The sequence below is a fragment of the Nomascus leucogenys genome, chromosome X (assembly GCF_006542625.1).
Source record: "Nomascus leucogenys isolate Asia chromosome X, Asia_NLE_v1, whole genome shotgun sequence".
Taxonomy (NCBI): Eukaryota; Metazoa; Chordata; class Mammalia; order Primates; family Hylobatidae; genus Nomascus; species Nomascus leucogenys.
In genome coordinates, this window is record NC_044406.1 from 138614065 (window position 1) to 138634751 (window position 20687).

A 20687-nucleotide genomic window follows, 5' to 3' on the forward strand; every position below is an offset into this window, starting at 1 on the left:
ATTCTTCTGAGCCCTGGCCACCTTCTCTTCCCCTGAGCACTTTTCACTACCATGCTACACATTCTCATTCTGTTTCCCATCTCTTCCTCCACATAAGCAAGGAGTTTCACCTGGTTGCCAGAGCGTAGGCAAGGACTGGGCACACAGTAGCTGCTCAGTAAATGTGGTTCTTTGACCAATTAGTCTTAAAAAGCTTACAACAGGTAAAGCAGGAGCCCACATTTAGGAGAAGTTAATCATCAAAACCCACAGGGGAGTTCTACAAAATGAAGGGCAGGTCAGCCGGGGCAAGCCTGCCCACCAGGGAAGCCCGTGACATCTGCTCAGATACTTCATCCTGAGGACACTGAACATAGTCAGAATAAAGCCAAGCAAGACTCTGCCCTGACCTGCATCGCCCCTGCCCCCACACCTGCAGGAGCCGGAACCCACCCTCCTGTGTAAACCTACCAGTCCCCTGGCCCTACGCACATGCTGAACGTACGTCTAGCCTGAAAGGGGACCCAGAGAGCGCCTCCTGGACTGCTCTATTTCTTACCCACTGGCTTTTGAGCAAGGAGTCAGAGGGGTGCTGGGGACCACAGCTCTGAGTTTCTCCAGCCTCCCCATCCAGACTGGCTACCTTGACATTTAGAAACGCATTACTTTTAGTTACATTCGATCAGGTCTCGCTTTTCTGAATGCAAGTGATCCTCCCTAAGCCCAGGCCTGCCTGATGGCGGGGACACACTCTACCTGCGAGCACTCCGAGGGAACCAGGCTCTCAGGGCCCCTCACACCCCCATGTGCAGCATGCGCTGCAGAGCAAAGCTGAGGGTCCCTATTGACTTGCATCACCTTTTTATTACACTAAATAGATTTCAGCCACGTTGCACATACATTCTCACTATAAATCTGGCTTTTAAAAAATCCCTAGGGATTCAGTCTCATCGATTTCATGATTTTCCTTTCATTGATGTCATGCCGCTATTGTAGTCAGAGTCCTCTCAAAGGACAAAAGCAGATGTGGCTGCCTTGGGTCAGCTGCACACAGTGCACTCCCGGCCTGCCCGCTGGAGGCGCGGCTCCCATCATCACCTGGACCGCGACTGCTAGGGACTGTCAAAGTGGCAGCAAGCCATCGCCTTCTCCAGCCCTTCTCCAGCAGCACAACCAGTCCTCTCAGCTGGTCCTCTGGGGACCAGCCGTCATGGCGACGTGGTGGCAATGTCCCCAGGCAGCCGACCATCCTGGGCTTCTCTTTGGGCAGGCCTGGGCCAGGACCTTAGGGGATCTCTGTGTCCATGGTATAAATCTGAATGAGATCAGACACGATATTATCAATGATTGGCTTGGTAAGGTCGTCACTAAACACCTAGAAAGAAGAAGGAAAACAGGTTCCAGTTAGACTCTGTCTGTGTTAAACAAGGCACCTGCCACTAAGCAGAGAATCGCATTTCACGGACAGGGGAGGGGCACAGGGACTTGGCTATGCAGGAAGACGGTAGCTCTCCTGCAAAGCCAGTTGAGTTCCAGCCTGCTGAGGCCAAACACTTTACAAGGCCGAGAACATTCCAGATGGAACAGGCCTTGGTGATCTTCTGACCCAGAGAGGAGGGGACCTGTCCAAGGTCATGCAAAGAATTGGTAACACAGCTGGCTCCAGAGCACAGGCTCCTGCCTCCTGCCCAGGACTCCCTCAGGTCCAGGGTCTCTGGGGACACTGGCAAGAGGAGAGGGTGGCAGTCCCTGTGCAGCCACAGGCAGGCTAAGTACCCGGACCCCACGCCTACCCTAACCCAGCCCCTGGGGAGCATGTGGACCCACTCCACAGTCCGGACCACCACGTGCAGGAGCACTCGCAAGACGGCAAAGGACATCCAGGGGGCCCGTGGCAGGAGGGTTGCAGCCCAGGGCCATGCCACAGGCTGAGGTCCACACCCTGTACCTTCCAAAGGCAGGTCTGGCCTCTGCCCAGCTCCTGGAGGATAACCTCTAGGCCCCTGGAAAATCCTGCCCCGTGTGGGCGTCTTGGTTGACTGGACTGCCAGGCGGGGTCTGTGCTAACCACATCATTTATGGTGAGGGCCTTGGGCCACAGAGTCCCAGCTAGATCTCTGGTGGCTGCAGCCCAAGTGACCAGGGTTGGCCACGCAGGCGCTCCACGCCCATGCGGCCCACCCCCCGCGGAAACCCTGGCCGCCACTGCTGGGGTGAGCTTCCCGGTTGTGACTCCGCGCACGCTGTCCCACACTGTTGCCGAAAGAAACAGGTGCTGTCTGCACAGCTCCCCCGGGCGAGGAGCCGCTGAAGCTCACGCCTGGTCTCTCCTGGAGCCCGCCCTGTGCGCCCTGAGCCTTCGCTCACCATAACCTGTGTCCTTTCCTTGTAATAAACCGGAACTGGGAGTGTGACAGCTTTTCTGAGTTCGGAGCCCTCCCAGCACAGCACTGAGCCCCAGGGTGCACTTCGGGATCCCCAGTGATAAGGGAAACAGTAAGTAAAGCAGCAAGACCTTGGTCAGATGCTGCGTCTATAGCCACCCTGTGCCAGAGCTTGCTGCCTGGGGAACCAATGTACCAATAAGATCAAGGCCGTGGCCCAAGTCAAGAAGTGGACCGACGTCCACCCCTGCTGAATGCTCCCAAAGAACCCTAGGTTCCTCTGTGGCCTACAACCTCAGCTAGGAGATGGTGACCCGGACACCCTCCAAGTCCTGACTCAGGAAGCACAGCTGTCTTACCCTGGGCTCCGGGTGAAAAACAAATACTTCAGAAATGCACACTTACTTGCTGGGGTCCGTGACCTGTGTGCTCCTGGAGACCCCAAGCTCAGAAGCAATCATTAAAAAACATTCAGGGGCTGGGCATGGTGGCTCACGCTTGTAATCCCAGCACTTTGGGAGGCCGAGGCGGGTGGATCACTAGAGGTCACGAGTTCAAGATCAGCCTGGCCAACATGGTGAAACCCCGTCTCTACTAAAAATACAAAAATTAGCCAGGTGTGGTGGCACACGCCTATAATTCCAGCTACTCGGGAGACTGAGGCAGGAGAATCACTTGAACCAAGGAGGTGGCAGCTGTAGTGAGCTGAGATTGCACCACTGTACTCCAGCCTGGGCAACAGAGTGAGACTCTGTCTCTATAAAAAAGAAATAAAAAAATAAAAAATAAAAAAAGCAGGGCCAAAACATGGAAGCAGCCTGCGTCCATCGATGGATGAGTATGTTAATATCATATGGTCCATGCAGGCCATGAAATATGATTCAGCCATCAAAAGAAAGGACATTCTGAGACGGGGACTCCAACATTGTGCTCAGCGAAAGGAGCCAGTCACAGAAAGGCCCGCACTGTAGGATTCCACTCCTGTGAGGGGCCTCAAAGGAGAGCCGTGAACTCTGTAGAGAGGACAGTGGAAGGGTGGGTGCCAGGGGCTGGGGGATGGGGAGCTGGGGTTGGACGGGGCCAGAGCTTCAGTTTGGGAAGATGAACAAGTTCTGCGGCTGGAGGGTGGTGATGGCTGCACAGCACCGTGAATGTGCTTCTGCCCCTGGGCCGCACACTTAAACATGGTGAACGTGGTACAATTTAGGTGATGTCTATGTCACCACAATTCAATATAACAGTCCAGAACAGGTGGCAACCCTGGGGCACCTGACAGCAGAAGAGACACAGAACCAAGTCCTAGGAGGAGACACTGCTGGCCACTGGGGACTTTGCCTTTTTGAGGGCGGTCCATCTGCTTATAAGACAAAAAGCAGCAGTGGCTGGAAAGAGGCAGGTTCTCCTTCTGCTCAGCAAGAAGGGGATGGAGGGCACTCGGTGTGGCTCTGGACGTGGAAGTTTCAGCAGCACTGTGTGATGACCTGCATCTTTCTGACCCCGCCACCGTCCCTGCATCTGGCAAGTCAGAGTGCAGGCAGGCTTCTCCAGGGAAGCACATCAAGCTGCCATGCTGAGCCCGTGGCAGATAAGTGACAGGAGTCGCTGTAAGAAGTGGTGGCTGAGAGCACACAAGGAAGAAAGGATTTCAAAAGCCAGGCCGTGAGCTCTGCAGCACCCGGGTGGGTGAGGCCTCCCAGGATCTCACTCATCATGGGGGATCAGGCCCTCGTACCCCGCCAGCCCACAGGAGGCACCTGGATTCCGGAAGCTTCTGGTGTACAGCCCCGAGCTGGGAGGCAAAGGTCAGGTCAAGTTTAGCAGAGCCTTTAAGAAGAGCTGGCTGAACATAAGCTCACTGCCCCACAAAGGGTAACTTCTTCCCAGTCTGAACGATGACTGCGTGAGTCTGGGCCGCCAGCAAACAACTTGCTGGTAGAGCTGCTTTCCTGGCTGTGCAGGGTCACCTGGGCTCGCACTCCTCTGGGAGGGGCTAAGCATGGGACACAGGTGGTACTGGCACACCAGGTGAGGTTTACGAGCAAGCACAGAAGACAGAGCAGAAAGGAAGAGAGATGCAGCATAGCCAGGCAGCCCAGGGCCAGGGCCACACCCACCAGATGTCCCCAGAGGGTGTCTGCCCCACCAGAGTCCAACCCTGAGCACGAGGCAGCCATGTTATGTGAAACTCCCTGAGCAGCCCGAGCGTGGAGCAATACTGTCTGTCCACACAGATGGCCCTGCACCACCTGCACACTGCCTCGGGGACAGGGTGCTTCCAGCTTGAGACTGGGAACACGGGTGCATGGGTTCAAAGACATGAGCACCCGCTATGGTACCAGGGAGGCGCAGGAGATCGGGGAAGACGAGATGCCCAGCCTCGGGCACTCACACCTGACTGGGGATACGAGATTAGACAATAAACACGCAAAAATCAGCAAATGCTGTGGTCTTCCACAAGGCACACGGGCCAGGGAAGAGGGGCAGGGGCACCTCTATGCAGAACAGCCCCGGCCACCTGGAAAGCTGTCCTATGTGCAGGCCTACAGAGTTCTACCACCTACCCCTCCGTGATCTACCTATTAATACCTATCAATCACCCGCCACCCTGCCCATCAGCTCTCTCACCTATCCACCTAGGTGTGTCAACTAGCCAGCTAGCTGTCACCTACGTAGCCATCCAGCCCTCTCCGTAAAGCACCCCAGATGTTTCTGATGGGAAGCCAGGTTTAGTAACCTGTGACCACAGTCAAGTTCCCAATCAATTCAGTAAAGGCGGTTCTCCACTGGGGCAACCCTCCTCCCGGAACACCAGCGACGTCTCGGTGGAGGCCAGCACTCCTGTTCGACATCCGGGACCCCTAAGTGGCAACTGTGCCGAGGGGGAGAGCCTGTCCCAGGCCATCGAAACAGGGTACTTTCGAGCTTCCATGTTCCCCAGCAGCCCGTATCTTTCTTCATGGATAATTAATAGCATTTGGTGAGCACTACAATACAGAGACTTCCAGAGGGAAAGGGGGCACGTCCAGTGTGCCAAGCAGCCACCTCACCTGCCACCACGGCTTCTCAGCCTCGACCTCGGCGGGCACCTCAACTCCGTAGACCTGCAGGGCCAGGTAGAGCACCGCCACGGCGATGTGCTGGGCCTGGAAGCGGAGGCACAGCCCCCCGTGGTAGCTGTCCCGCAGCAGGGCCCAGGCAGTGACGGCAACGGGGGTCCGCTGCCAGCTGTGGCGGTTCAGCCAGTTCTTCAGGGAAACCAGATAGTGGAGCAGGTACTGCAAAGACATGTGTGTCAGCCTTTAGGCCCACTAGCTGCTCTCCTCATGCTGACATAATCATATCAGCACCTGCTCCAACCCTCCAGCGGCTTCCATGTCCCTTAGGAAGAAGCCCCAAGGCCTTCTGCTGGCCCCATCTCCTGCCCCTCCCACCCCACCTTCCAGCAAAACCCGTCTAGGGCCTTCGCACTTGCTGAGGCCTCTGCCTGAAACCAGCTCACCGTATGCACCTGCCCACTCTCACCCTCCAGACCCAGCTCTAGGGAAACCTACGAGGGCCACCCCCACCGCAGTCCCTCTCCACCACAGGGCCCGCTCTGGCCACCATGAAATGCCTCAGGGCCTGGTGCTCCGGAGAGCACCCTCTTCATGGGCAGAACACAGGGTGCTGCTCCCCATGCATCTGGCCTGGTGCCAAGGGCACATGCTGTCCTCGGCCACAACATCCAAATGACCTCGCAGCCCAGCTGCCAGCTCCTGCTCTCAGAACACTGACATTTTGCCAGAACCTCACACAATAAGACAGACGCTGCGAGCTCTCTGGACAGTCTGGAACACACATGCGTATGACCCCAGCACACCATGCAGGAGGGATACATAGGTTACTTTCCACCCCAGCCCTGACTGGAAGGAGGGGAAGGGGCTGGCAGGCTCCCAGCCACACCAAGCTATCAGTTCCCCATCCGGGCACAGATCACACACCCCTCAAGGTCTGAGCGCTGCTTTCCTAAGCCTTGTCGCCTTGACAACTCCACCCTGCAGCCACCAGGGCATCTCCCACCTTCCCCCAGGATGCTCACCAAGCATTCTGCTCACTAAGACACTACTGCGCAGAAATCCCAGACCAGGGCTTTCCAGGTACTGAGGTAGGAGTGTGGAAAGCTGGAGGCAAGATTATGAAGGCGACACGAAGGGCCCGTGTGGGTGGAACTGCCTCTCACCTTGGCTGTGGTGGTAGGTCCATGAACGGAGTCGTGATAAAATGGAACAGAAAAAAATACACACAGGAATAGAAGTGGAAGTGAGGATGCCAGTGGACTGTGTTGGTGTTGACATCCTGGCTGTGTTCCCCCTGGGGGAGACTGGGCCAAGGGTACATGTCACAACTGCGTGGGAATCTACAATGATCTCAGTAAGAGTTCTGATGAAAAGGAATGAAACTCCTAGCCCAGAGACCCAAACCACAACTCCTCCATCTCTGTCTCCGGCCAGCCTTCTGAGCTGCCCGTGCATGGGGCTGCAGTGCCCAGAGCATCGTGCGCCTGTCGCCTAAGCGTTGCACTTTTCCCTTTTGCTGCTGTTTGAAATGATGCTTCTGTTGAGACTCACACGTTCCTAGAAATTAAAAGCGTGCTGCTTGACTCGAGCGATTTGGCTTTCCCCATGGCTTCCTAAGCACAGCTGAGCTGGGGGCGTGCTCCGAGGCATCACAGCATCTCCTGGGGACGGGGACTCTGGCCGGTCACGAAACCAGTCTGCTTCCCCGAGGCCCAGCATGCACACCATCTATATGGGTCACAGGAGCTGCCACAGCTTCAGCGGGCAGCACGGACCCCGCCCACAGGTGAGCAGGCAGAAAGGCAGAAGCTTAAATGAGAAATGGCTGAGAAAACCCACAGGAGTGGGACAGGAGAGGCCGGGCGGCCAACCCAGCCACAAACACAGAGCCGGGAGACCCAGTTCCCAGCCGCAGCCCTGCTCTCCTTCTGTGCTGTGCTCTCGAGTATGAGATGGGAGGCGCTTTTGGGATAAAGAACAGAGACCATGGCTTAAGCCTCTCCAAACAGGCACCAATTCCCCAGCACGTACCTTGTGTGGATGCTGGAAGGAGACCTGGAAGCGCAGAACTCTCAGCATGAGAAGCTCACACTGCACGATGCTGTCCCGGAGCTCCCAGAAGCGGGAGTCCAGTTCCAGGGGCTCACCGCCTGGGTTAAAGTACCTGCGCGGAGAAATGGCGATGCTGCAGCAGCCAGGGCAGTCTCCCCTGAGCACTGGATGGCTCACATTGCTTAAGTCACACAATGTCCATATGCAAACTACATCATCCATTTGCAGATTAATGTAGGGTCATTTTATTTGTGTTTTTATACAAAAATTCTTCATCTCCACATCTAGTGTACAGAATGAAAACAGTAACCAACAGAGGAAAGAAGCCAGCTCCTAGTTTTAGCCAGATGGGCTGTCCGCTATCATTCAGCAAAATGTCAAGTGCAAACCCTGGCTGTTGGCGTTGGCTCCAGAGGAACCGGAAGCTTGAGCATGCCAAGTCGGTTGTGCTTCCGGTTATACTCAGCCCGGCATTAGGGAGTCTTCATCACCTGAGGTGGCAATGCCCAGGGCTCTCACTCTGGGCCCAAGGAACGTATTTTTTTATCTTATTTTTATTTTTTATTTTTTGAGACAGGGTCTTGCTCTGTCTTTCAGGCTGTAGTACAGTGGTGCAGTCACAGCTCACTGCAGCCTTGACCTCCTGGGCTCAAGCGATCCTCCTGCCTCAGCTACCCGAGCAGCTGGAACCACAGGCAAGCGCCACCACGCCCGACTAATTTTTGTATTTTTGGTAGAGACGAGGTTTCACCATGTTGACCAGGCTGGTCTTGAACTCCTGGGCTCAAGCGATCCACCCGCCTCGGCCTCCCAAAGTGCTGGGATCACAGGCGTGAGCCACCACGTCCAGCCATCCAAGGAACATATTTAAGCCTCTCATGGGAATGATGTACTCCAAAAAGTGAACATTTCTCAGTTTTATATTTCCCCGACTGTCTTTCCCTTGCCTTGGCGAAGACCCTGCATCCTGCCCCAGCAGGAACACACCTGCTTGGGCCGGCTGAGCCACGCCCACACCACACCCACAGCAGGGCGGGGCTCCTAAGCAACCGGGACCCACCACCTGGCTGGGTCTGCACCCTCCCGCTGCAGGCAAGCTCTCCTGCATGCAGCCATCCCTGTCTAAGACTTCAACAGAATCTTCTTTGACATGCCTCTCCAAGCTCCCTCTGCTGAAACCCCACCTCTGCCCTCCATCCAGCTTTCCACGCTCCTCATAATCTGGCCCAGCTTTTCTCTCACAGACCCCACTGGCCTCTGACACCAGGCTCCTTCTCACATTTGCTGCTACTGTTTCTGGCCCTGGTTCAAGGCCACCCAGGTACTTCCTTCCAAGCTCCACTGCTGGCACCTTGTGGGCAGGGCCCCACAGGAGCCTTCCCTGCCCTTCCCCCCCCACCAGGTGGAGATGAGGAGCCCATCCAAATGCCATTACCTGTTGGACACATTGATGATGTCACGAGTCCGCAGGTGCTGCTCTTCCACTTTGCCAGCCAAGTAAATTGAAGACATGGCAATCAGGTAAGGGTCATAGGCGTCCAGGTTGGTCTCGCAAAAGAACTTATGGTAAATGGTGCAAGCAGTGGCAATGGGAATGGACCGCATCCCTAGCTTGACACCTGCAGAGAGAAAGCAGGCAAGAGAGGACTTCAATCCAGCACTGGCTCACTGCTCCAGTGAGGGGAGCCATTGGAATGGGCCCTAGCAGGTACAACCCTACTTGGACAAGGCTAAGAACTTCCAGCAGAACCAGTGGCTCCCGCTGGGTCTCTCACTGGGCTCTCAGACTCTAGTGGGTGACCCAAGCCCTGGGGATGGTGTTCAAATGCAGACTTCCCCTTCTGTAGGTCTGCGGCTCTGAGATTCTCCACTTCTGACAAGCCCCAGGTCATGCCCATGTCAGGGGTCAGTAGACCACGCTCTGAGAAACAAGGGTTCCGAGTACTGCTCAGTTAGCAACTGGCATAGCAGCTTCTGTAAAACCCTGGAAAAGGACTATATGCTCTTGTGTGTCTGGGTTCACCTTAGCAAACAGCTAGCTAGAAGTCGCCCACCCCACAGCTACAACGACAGAAAAGAAACGGCCTCATGGGTGCCACAAGTCCTGAAGTCACAGTGAAAGATTACACTGAGCACTGGTTTCCTAGTCCACAGGTTAGAAGAGGTGAGCAAAGCAAGCAGCGTGACTGCCAAGAGTAACCACTTGCACTGCAGAGAAAAGGCAATGTTTATGACCACGGGCAGGCACCAGGGAAGGACACCAGCACATTGAAAAGTGGGCTGGGCATGCTGGTTTACGCCTGTAATCCCAGCACTTTGGGAGGCTGAGGCAGGAGGATTGCTTGGGCCCAGGAATTCGAGACCAGCCTAGGCAACAAAGTGAGACCCTGTCTCTACAAAAAAGAGAAAGAAAAAAATTTTTAAGGTGAACAAGACTCAAAACACCAGAGCAGGACTCAGTGGATTCACTTAGGGGTTAAAGCCCATCCCCAGCCCATCCCTGAATGGCTCCTAAGAAAATCACTGCCCTGGTGCACAGAATCAAAACAAAATCACAACCACCAGGGTTCACAAGAGAAGGTTAAATGACATCCACTAGGCCAAAACAGGAAGGTGAAGAACAACCGACAATCAACCATGAAATGATGGTCAGCGTCCTCTGCCTAAGAAGGTAGATCAGTTCCCTAGGGCTACTGCAACCAATCACCACAAATTCAGCCACTTAAACAACACACATTTATACTCTTCTGATCCTGGAGGTCAGAGGTCCACAACCAGCCTAGAAGGCTAAGATCAACGTCTAAGCAGGGCTGGCTCCTTCTGGAGGCTCCATGGGAGAATCTGTTTCCTTGCCTTTTCTAGCTTCTAGAGAAGGGCTGCATTCCTTGGTTGCTGGCCCCTTCCTCCATCTTCAAAGCTTCCAACTCTGCTTCTGTCCTCACGTGGCCTTCTCTGACGGTGACTCCTCCTGCCTTTCCCTTATAAGGATGGGTGTGGTTACACCCAGATAATCTAGGATGATCTCCCATCTTAAGGTCTCTAATCACATCTTCAAAGTCTCTTTTGCTATATAAGATGACATTCACAGGTTCCAGGGATTAGGACAGGGACATCTTTGGGAAATCAATATTTAGCCTCCTACAAAGGACAAAGGTTTGTGCAATACATTTTATAACGAAGTCCCTCAGAAGGTCTAAACTTGTTATATAGAGACAATTCCTACCTGGGACCCCTCATTCCAGGAGATGCCAGATAAGGTGCTGTTACTGACATGACCTTCCAAGCCTTGTTTTACAGAGCAAACCCCAATTTACACGGACCCTCCGAGCAGACGGTAGCAGATGAGGTGTCACTGCCATCCTTCCCTAATAATAACTTTGCAACTCTTCTTGCAAATTACAGTAAATTTACATATCACTGGGATGAACAGTCCTGCAGCAGTCCTCAGACTCTCTGCCCACCTTCAGTAGAAAGCACATCTGCCCAATCCTTCTCCCTCAAGCAACAAAGGTAGGAAATAACTACCCGCCAACTAACAGTATCTCCTATCAAGATACTGTTGATGGGCCGGACGAGGTAGTTCACGCCTGTCATCCCAGCACTTTGGGAGGCCGAGGCAAGTGGATCACCTGAGGCCAGGAGTTCAAGACCAGCCTGGCCAACATGGTGAAACCCCGTCTCTACTAAAAATACAAACATTAGCCGGGTGCGGTGGCACACACCTGTAATTCCAGCTACTGGGGAGGCTGAGGAAGGATAATTGCTTTAGACCGGGAGACGGAGGTTGCAGTGAGCCGAGATGACGCCACTGCACTCCAGCCTGGCCAACAGAGCAAGACTCCGTCTCAAAAAAAAAAAAAAAATACTGTTGATGGCTGGATGGAAACAATGTTTCTACAGAGATCTTGGCTTAATCACCTCGCCTGGGAAGCGCGGAGCCCAACACTATTGTGGATGTCCTGGCAGGGTTCGGAACAGGAGCTGCACGCAGCCTAGGTCCTCGGAGTGACAGGAACCCCCGGACAGCGTTCTCCAAAAGGCTCCGCGCGACTAAGCGCCATAAAGTCTACCGGAGTGCAGGGCCGCGGGTGCCGGCAGAATGAGTGGCGCACTGCGCAGAGGTGCGGGCGCCCGGGCCGGTCCCCGCCTCGCTGGAGGCCCGACCCGGCCACGTCCTCTCCTAGTGCCTGCACACCGGTCCACGCCATGGGGATACCTCGCGGCTCACTGCTCAGCACACCGGACGCGGCGCAAAGGCGGAGGTCCTCAGCCCCGAGCCGGGCTTCCCGGCCTCTGCTACGGTGAGCACTCTGGAAGGCCGGCCTCGCCAGCCGCGCCCGCTCCGCGAAGCGGGCCGCGGCGCCGCCTGTCCCGGCCTCCCCCGGCCGCGGTTACCTGCCTCCATGATGAACCTCGCCACTCGGAAGTGCACCCTGGCTTCGGGCGCCGGCTGCCCCTCGGGGCACCGCGCTGCAGGCCCCCCTCCGCCGCCCTCCGGGGCTTCCATGAGGCCCCGCGGCACCGGCAGAAGGAGAGGCGGCCCCGGCGCGCAGAGGCGGGCAGAACTGGAGGTGTTCGCGGCGGGCGCGGCCGCTCCACCCGGCTGCGTCACGGCCCGGCCGCCGCTCCTCCGCCCCGCCCCGCAGGGCCCGCACCCAATGGTGAGCGCGCGCCTGCGCCACAGAAGCTGCCTGGCCGCGCGCGCAGGCGCAGGCGCAGGCGCAGGCGCAGAGGCCGACACCACCGGGCGGCTAACACGTGTCCACCGGCCCCTAGACGCCTCGAGCCCCGCCCCTGGGAGACGCAGGCTCCTCCCCGCGGAGCGAGAGCCCGCGGAGCTGCTCGGAGACCCGCGGGAGGGCACCTCCGGTCACCCGAGCCGCAAATCCCCGCTGTCCGAAGAACGTGTCGCCCCGGGCTGGCTGCCCAGCGTGGCTTAGGCCAGGTACAGCCGGCAGCGCCCGCCAAGCCCTGGGCTAGGGACGCCTGCGGGAGTTCACGGGGAGGCGCCGGTGTCTGAGGTCTGAGAAGACAGCGGCCACCGGAAAAGGTGCTAGTGTTTGCAGACCCCGATCCATCGACACCCCAAGGAAATGCTGTGCACAAAATTCCAACAGGGCCTTTTCGAATAGACGCATGAACGATGTTTGTGTCTGGATCGTCCAGCCTCCCGGAATCGATTGGGAATCTAGCTTCTGCTTGCCTTTCCAGCGCGACGCACAGTAGGAGCCTAATAAACGTTTGTTGAATGAATGCTGAATATCGAACTCATGTATTTACCATCTCATTTTTCATTCGTGTCTTCCACAAGCAGGAAATGGTGCATCAGGCTTTAGGGACATAGAACCCCAAAGGGACTCCCAAGCTAGTGACAGTCACTGGAGTCATTCTGATACATTCACATCATTGCTACAATTTCAGACAGCTGGCAATATGGAGAGGAAAAAGCTACTGCTCCCTAAACCCTTCTGCCCAGGCGCCTTGATCTCCTGATGATGTGGAAGTCTCCACCTCTTACCCCCACCCCACACACCCAGTCCGGCCTGATTCTCCTTCCTCAGCACTTCCTGCCTCCACCAGGCTCCCCAAGTCCTCTCTCCATCCCAGCTGGGTTAGTTTCCTGGGGCTACTGTAACAAATGACCACAAATTGGGTTGTTAAAAACAGCAGAAGTATATCCTCTCTCAATTCTGGAGGCCAGACACCTGAAATGGAGGTGACACTAGGGCTTTGCTCCCTCAAAGGCTCTGGCAGAGGATCGGTTCTTCCTTGCTCTTCCAGCTTCTGCAGCCTGAGTTCTTCCTGGGCTTGTGGCCCCATCACTCCGTCTCCACATGGCCTTCTCCCTGTCTTCTCTTCTGTCTCTTATAAGCACACCTGTCACTGGATTAGGGCCTACCTAGATAATCCAGGAGGAGCTCATCTTGACGTCCTTATTTTCATTACATCTTGCAAAGGCCCTTCTGCTAAATAAGGTCACAGTCACAGGAATTAGGACATGGACACACCTTTTGGGGGCTGGCATTCAGCCCACAATACCAGCCGCCAGAGCAAGCTTTCTAAAAGGCAAGGCTGAACAGGTCCTGCCCTGCCTAACACCCTCCGGAGTCCCTTCACCTTCAGGAGAAAATGTGAGGCCTTGATCTCACATGCTGGTCCTTGCGGAGTCACCCTATCAAATGACCGGCCTCGGATCTCACCACTTTGCCTCATGGCAGAGACCTTCGGCAGGTCCCCCAAAGGTTATGGTCTCCCGGCTGAACGTCTCTGCACATATTCTGCCTGGTGAGGGAATTACCGCTCCACTTCCATCACCCAGCTTGCTCTTGTCTGTATGTGCGCGGGTGTGCACGTGTGTGCGCATATGTGTGCGTGTGTGGACTGACTCAGGGTCCCCAGCTCCCTGTGCTGCTGACACCTGCCATGCCTTGAGCACTGTGTCTGTCCCCAAGCTGTGAGCAGCCCCACCCTCTTCCCCAGCCCAAGGCTGAAACCTGCCTGGGCAATGCCCAGAGGACCCACCTCCCCTCAGCCCCGTTGGTGGAGGCCAGGTCCTGTGTTCCTCCAGACAGTGCCCCGGGCTGGACCAGCCACAGCTAGATCTGGAAGGCTCAAGCCCATGTTCCCTAAAGCAGCTATGGGCCTTGGGGGATCAGGCTGCTGCCTCTCAGCTTCCCCCACCACCACATCTGTGCACACTACACACACACCCCCATGCACACGCACACACATGCATCACACATCCCCCCCACATACACACATGCACACGTGCACATATGTGAACACCCCAAATCATACAGTGCTTCCCTCTGGCCCCTGGTGGCCCGCCCATCCTCTAGGCACAGCTCGAACTCCTCTTTCTCCTCTGGGGCTTATGTGCTGAGAAGAGTCCGGGCTCAGCAAGTAAAAGGTGCCTGGGAATGTGAGCCGAGAGAATGACTCAATGAACACATGAATTTTAAAGCCCTGGGTCACCTCGGCGCAGTGGTTGATGAGTGAATAATTCACTAGCCACCAACTGGAGCCAGCAAACTTTTAGGCAGCACCTCCTCTCCCACTGGCAAGCCTGTCCCCATTGTCCCAAAGGTGGCATCCCCCGTCTCATCTCCCCTGGCTCAGATGGTGAGTTCCTTGAAGGCTGAAGCCTGGTTCTCAACCCCAGGCTCATCCCTGAGGTTGACAGTCACCATCAGAAGCGCGATTCTGTAATATTTGCCAGCGCTTCCTTAGCTAATCCTCACCATGTGCCCATACACTGATTAAATCACAGCCTACCCCTCACAATAGCGCTATTATGGAAAAGAGTGAGTGACTCATTTCAAGGAATAGGACTCGGGCCGAAGCTCGAAGGATGAGACAGAGAAAGAGGGAAGAGGCATCTGGGGTCCAGAAGAGAGGCTGTGCACAGGCAGGGCCACGTGAAAGCCTGGGTGGTCTTCAAAAAGCATGGGCAATTTCCAAAGCACCCACCCTGCCCTGGTCTTCATCCTGGCAGCCTCATCAAAGTCCAGGCCTGCCACTTGTCCTTAGAAACTCCTTGCTGCCTGGGAACCTCCTGCCACAGTCACCTCTCCACTGTACCTTCCGAGCCAGCTCCCTCTCACCATCAGCAAGATCCACAGCCTCCATCTGTGTTCTCCCTCCCCGCTCCCCACTGCCTACCCACCCTTCATCTTTCTATTTAATTATTTATTTATTTATTTATTGATACAGATTCTCGCTCTGCCACCCAGGCTGGAATGCAGTAGCATGATCTTGGCTCACTGTAACCTCCACCTCCCGGTTTCAAGTGATACTCCTGCCTCAGCCTCCTGAGTAGCTGGCATTACAGGCCAGGCATGCGCCACCACACCCGGCTAATTTTTTGTATTTTTAGTAGAGACAGGGTTTCACCATGTTGGCCAGGCTGGTCTCGAACTCCTGACCTCAGGTGATTTGGCCACCTCGGCCTCCCAAAGTGTTGGAATTACAGGTGTGAGCCACAAAGCCTGGTCAGATTGTAACTTTTTGGTGAATCAACTGCCTGGTATTATTTTCTTTTTCAGAGATTCAAGTAACCAGGAGCTCAGCAGAGTAATTGAGCAAGCTCTGAGCACTCACGGGATCTTGGGTGTGACCAAGTTGGACCTAAGGAGAAGTGGTGCCAGTTGGGCATGAGGGCCGGAAAATCCACCCCAGCAATAGATGTGTGGGAGACTGAAACCAGATGAATGGGTGCCAGGGCCAGGGAGGGAGCACAGGGAGTGACTGCTGATGGGGACAGGGGTGACAAGGATGTTCTGGAATTAGATAGTGGCGATGGTGGCACAACTCTGTGAATACATTAAGGGCCATTGAATTGTACGCTTTAAATGGGTGAATTTTATGGTGTGTGAATTATATCTGAGTAAATCCATCATTTTTTAAAACTACCACATGCAATCATGCCACCGAGGACAAAGTCTTCTTATGGGGAGAAGGGTTTCACAAGGAAGAGCTGGGAGACTGGCCAGCAAAGAAAGTCGGAGGGCAGAGCAGCTGGAAGAAGCGGGCAGTGTTACGGAGCCAGGAAGCTCTCAGAAGGGCCAAGTGAATGCAAGGAGCTGAGCAACCCAGGGCATCCGCAGGACAGCCACAGCAAGGGTGGCCGGGCTGTCCTGGACCTCTGATAGCCCAGGGACGACTCCTGATAGCAAGGAGGCGGTGCGGGAGGGGACCAGAGTGGGGTGTACCCTCAAAGTCCTGCAACGAGGTCAGCGAGGTCATCTCTGAAACAAGGCTCCACTGCGATGGTTGGAGATGGGGGATCCTCATTGTGGGGGTGCACAGCAGCCAGAGTGGGAGCTGATGGAAACACCTTGGCCTGAAATCTGTCTCCTAGGCAGCCTCTGAGCCCCTCCTGTGATGAGCAGCTGGCTGCCCGTCTCAGATGGGTGAAGGCTCCTGCAGCAGGAGGCACCTTGTGGAAGCTCCTGTCCCACAACCGCATGGGGACTCCACTCACAGCCACTGGTCCCACTGTGACCCTCTCGCTGGAGCAAAGCAGGAAAGCCACTGGCAAATGATTTGCAGTTCCATTCTCATACACAGAGAACTGTGGGCGGCAAGCCACCCAGGCGCCTAGGCAAGAGATCGAGGACACGAGCTGTTCCAGTATAATAAAATATAAAACAAGAATAGTCATACCAGATATAGATCTTAGATATGATTGTATATGAATATCATTAATCATTAGTTGGTAGTAATTACTCTTTATCCGAATATTATAATAATCCCTGCTCTATAATCATAACCTAGGAAAAACCAGGCCATATAGAGATAGGAGCTGAGGGGACATAGTAAGGTGTGACCAGAAGACAAAAGTGTGAGCCTTCTGTTATGCCTGGACAGGGCCACCAGAGGGCTCCTTGGTCTAGCGGTGACGCCAGCGTCTGGGAAGACGCCCGTTGCCAGGCGGACCGTGGTCTAGCGGTAGCAAAAGGTGTCAAGGAACAACACCCGCTACTTAGCAGACCGGGAAAGGGAGTCTCCTTTTCCCAGGGGGAGTTTAGAGAAGACTCTGCTCCTCCACCTCTTGTGGAGGGCCTGACACCAGTCAGGCTTTCCCACAGTTATCCGGAGGCCTGACTGTCTCCCTGTGATGCTGTGCTTCAATGGTCACGCTCTTAGTCCACCTTCATGTTCCATCCTGTACACCTGGCTCTGCCTTCTAGATAGCAGTAGTAAATTAGTGAAAGTACTAAAAGTCTCTGATATGCAGAAATAATGGCGTAAGCTGTCTTTCTCTTTGTCTTCTCTCTCTCTCTCTGCCTCAGCTGCCAGGCAGGGAAGGGCCCCCTGTCCAGTGGACACGTGACCCACGTGACCTTACCTATCATTGGAGAAGACTCACATTCTTTACCCTGCCCCTTTTGCTTTGTATCCAATAAATAACAGCGCAGCCAGACATTCGGGGCCACTACCGGTCTCTGCGCATTGGTGGTAGTGGTCCCCCAGGCCCTGCTGCCTTTTCTTTTATCTCTTTGTCTTGTGTCTTTATTTCTACACTCTCTCGTCGCTGCACACAGGGAGAGACCCACCGACCCTGTGGGGCCGGTCCCTACAGAGAACTCTAGAAGTTTCCACTTGCCCCAAAGAGCAACATTATGCTTTTACTATCCTTCCCCCTAGGACACTTCAGCTCTCCGGCTCCATGCCACAGTCTGTCTCCAGGGACCTTGCCCTTGCTGTCCCTCGCATGTCACACAGATCCACTCTATCCATGACAACATGCTGACAGGATCTGGGGATCAGGAGCAAGTGGCTGAGGAAGGGAGGGAGGGTAGAGGTCAAGGTATCAGGGAGAGAAGAAGGAGGCCTGTCTATAGCATGAGTTACTCAATTGTCATGCATTAATGGGGCCCTAAATGTGTTATTTTCCTATGGCGCATTTGTACAAAAGTATCAAAGTGAAGATGTGTTTGTTTCCGTTCATGGTCCCCCCACCCTTTCCTGTGGCTGCCATAACAAAGTAACACAACAGAAATGCACTCTCTTGCAGCTCTGGAGGCCAGAAGCCTAAGATCCAGGTGTCTGCAGGACCCTGTTCCCTCCTCTGCAGGCTCTGGGGGAGGCTCCTTCTTGCCTCTTCCAGTTCCCGGGGGATCTGGGTGTCCCCTGGCTTGTGGCGGCACCACTCTATTCTGTGTGAATCCACGTGGCCTTCTCCTCTGTGTTTGTGACTTCTTTCCTTCTTATAAGGACACCTGTCATTGGATTTAGGGCCCTAATCCAAGAGGATCTCATCTCGAGATCCTTAACTTAATTACATCTGCACAGATGCTTTTTCCAAATAAGGTTCCATTCATTGAGTTCAGAGGGTTTGTTTGTTTGTTTGTTTGTTTGTTTTTGAGATGGAGTTTCCCTCTGTCACTGCATGGTGACCTCTCTGGTGCTGTCCTCAATCTGCTGAGACCAGTACTTGTCCAGCTCCTCTCGTTTCTTCCAAGCCAGCTCGTCATATTGGGCCCGGATGTCTGCCATGATTTTGGCGAGGCCCTGAGATTTGGGGCCTCTACCTCCACGGTCAACTCAGAGCTGGCAATCTGGGCTTGTAGGCCTTTTACTTCCTCTTCGTGGTTCTTCTTCATGAAGAGCAGCTCCTCCTTGAGGGCCTCGATCTCTGTCTCCAGCTGCAGCCAGGTGACATTGGTGTCATCAATGACCTTGCAAAGCCCATGGATGTCGTTCTCCACAGACTGGCGCATGGCCAGCTCTGTCTCATACTTGACTCTGAAGTCATCAGCAGCAAGACGGGCACTGTCGATCTGCAGAACAATGCGGGCATTGTCCACAGTATTTGCAGAGAGCTGAGCCCTCAGATCCTCGATGGTCTTGAAGTAATGGCTCCAGTCTCTGACCTGGGGTCCCTTCTTCTCCAGGTGCTCCCGGATTTTGCTCTCCAGCTTCTAGTTCTCAGTCTCCAGGCTCCTCACTCTGCCCAGGTAGGAGTGCACAAATTGACAAGCTGATCCTAAAATGTATATGAAAATGCAAGAAACTCAGAATAGCCAAAACAATCTTGAAAAAGAACAAAGTTATTTTTCCTAATTTTCCAAGACTCACATTTCCTAATTTCAAAGCTTACCACAAAGCTACAGGACTCAAGTCTGGGTGGTACTAGCACAAAGATACTTATAGATCAATTGAACAGAATTAAGAATTCAGAAATAAACCCTTACATCTATGGTCAATTGATTTTTGCCAAGAGTGCCAAGACGATTCAATGGCAAAAAGAATAGTCTGTTTAACAAACGGTGTTGGGACAATTAGATATCCACATGCAAAAGAATGAACTTGGACCCCTAGCTCAGACCATATACAAAAATTAACTCATAATGGATCATAGATCTAAATGTAAGAGCTAAAACTATAAAACTCTTGGAAGAAAACACAGGAGTAAATCTTGATGACCTTGGCTTAGGCAATGGTTTCTTAGAAAGGATGTCCAAAGTATCAAACAAGCAAAGAAAAAAATAAATTGGAAAATGAAAAACTGTTGTGCTTCAAAGGGCACCACCAAGAAAGTGAAAAGACAACCCACAAAATAACAGAACCTATTTGCAAATTACACAGTAGCTGATAATTGACTTGTATCTAGATCATATAAAGAACCAATGCAACTCAATAACAAAAAGAAATAGCCCGATTAAAATTAGGTAAAGGGATTTTGTTCACCGCTGCTCTGCTCATGTTGCTACTGAGGTTCCGAGGCAGCAGGAAGAGATGCGGCCCCTGGATGTCGTCGAGCTGTCAGAACCGGAGGAAGTGGAGGTGCTAGAGCTGGAGGAGGATTTTGAGCAGTTTCTGCTCCCAGTCATCCATGAGATGCGAGAGGACATTGCGTCACTGACAAGCACTGGCGGGTGTACCTGTGGAAGTGGAGCACGCTGTGGGAGATGGACATATATGCTCATCCAGATCAAAACCCAGGTGAAGGCTTCGGAGGAGCATCCTCAACCACCTCCACAACCCGGGCGACGCAGTGGAGGGTAGGGTGGCCAAGAGGTGCCAGAAGGCCGAGGAGAAGGCCAAGGAAATGGTGAAGATGGCAGAGATGCTGGTGGAGCTGGTCCAGAGGATAGAGACGAGCAAGTCGAGAGCACAGTCGGTGGTTTACAGCCACTGGATTCTGGTCAACTGGTGGAGATTGGCTGACACCCAGGAGAAGCTGAAACCAGAGAGCCTTTGGTTTTCTCTATTTTACTCTGTCCACGCTCTGTCCTCACTCACACTCAGTTCTCTGCTATGGTCTGTGGTGGATGAACTCAATATGAGTTTTGATTGTTAGTGTTTTTGTCTGGGGAAGTAAGTTTATTTGGAAAATGCTCTCTCATACAGGAATGAAGGCCTAGGCCACGCTCTTGCAGCAGTCACATTTGTTCCTGGGCTTTGGTTGTTATTTCTAAATGTTTGAGGTGCTTTGTTCTTTCTTGTGTGATCTGATAACTCCCTGAAACTTTGGATCTGTGTGTGACACATGAGCCTCATTGTTGGAGTTCTCCAGCTCTGGAGGGGCTGAAGGAGCCGCAATGATTCTAGAAGATGACTCCATACAGCAACTACTGAAGAAAGGACCAGGCTTCAGCTGGGAATGTGGATGGGCCCACCTGGCTGGGACCCATGAATCTGGAGAAGAGCTGGAGAATGGAGAGTATTATCTGTATCTGAGGACTTTAATTTCTGTGTGAGACCAAAG

The 20687-nt window shown here is 53.9% G+C and overlaps 1 protein-coding gene and 2 pseudogenes across 4 annotated transcripts; 1 reads left to right on the forward strand and 2 right to left on the reverse strand.

Annotated features, from left to right (window-relative positions):
- Positions 1-823: 823 nt before the first annotated feature.
- On the reverse strand, positions 824-12094 carry CCNQ (cyclin Q). Of its 3 annotated transcripts, none has more exons than XM_003279286.3 (5): positions 11867-12094; positions 8907-9090; positions 7451-7583; positions 5411-5638; positions 824-1294 (listed from the first exon to the last, which is right to left on the reverse strand). In XM_003279286.3, the coding sequence occupies exons 1-5, from the start codon at positions 11976-11978 to the stop codon at positions 1265-1267; spliced, it is 687 nt and encodes a 228-aa protein (XP_003279334.1). In that variant the 5' UTR covers positions 11979-12094; the 3' UTR covers positions 824-1264. The 3 variants fall into 3 exon arrangements, with proteins under 3 accessions (XP_003279334.1, XP_003279333.1, XP_030662691.1); XM_003279285.3 differs by having other exon boundaries at positions 824-1354; XM_030806831.1 differs by lacking the exon at positions 11867-12094 and adding an exon at positions 11390-11848 and having other exon boundaries at positions 824-1354.
- Positions 12095-18358: 6264 nt separating this feature from the next.
- LOC100584805 lies at positions 18359-19681 on the reverse strand (annotated as a pseudogene). Its single transcript, XR_180395.2, has 2 exons — positions 19678-19681; positions 18359-18962 (listed from the first exon to the last, which is right to left on the reverse strand). The product of XR_180395.2 is annotated as a keratin, type I cytoskeletal 18 pseudogene (transcript).
- Positions 19682-19714: 33 nt separating this feature from the next.
- On the forward strand, positions 19715-20298 carry LOC100585123 (annotated as a pseudogene).
- The last annotated feature ends 389 nt before the right edge of the window (positions 20299-20687 follow it).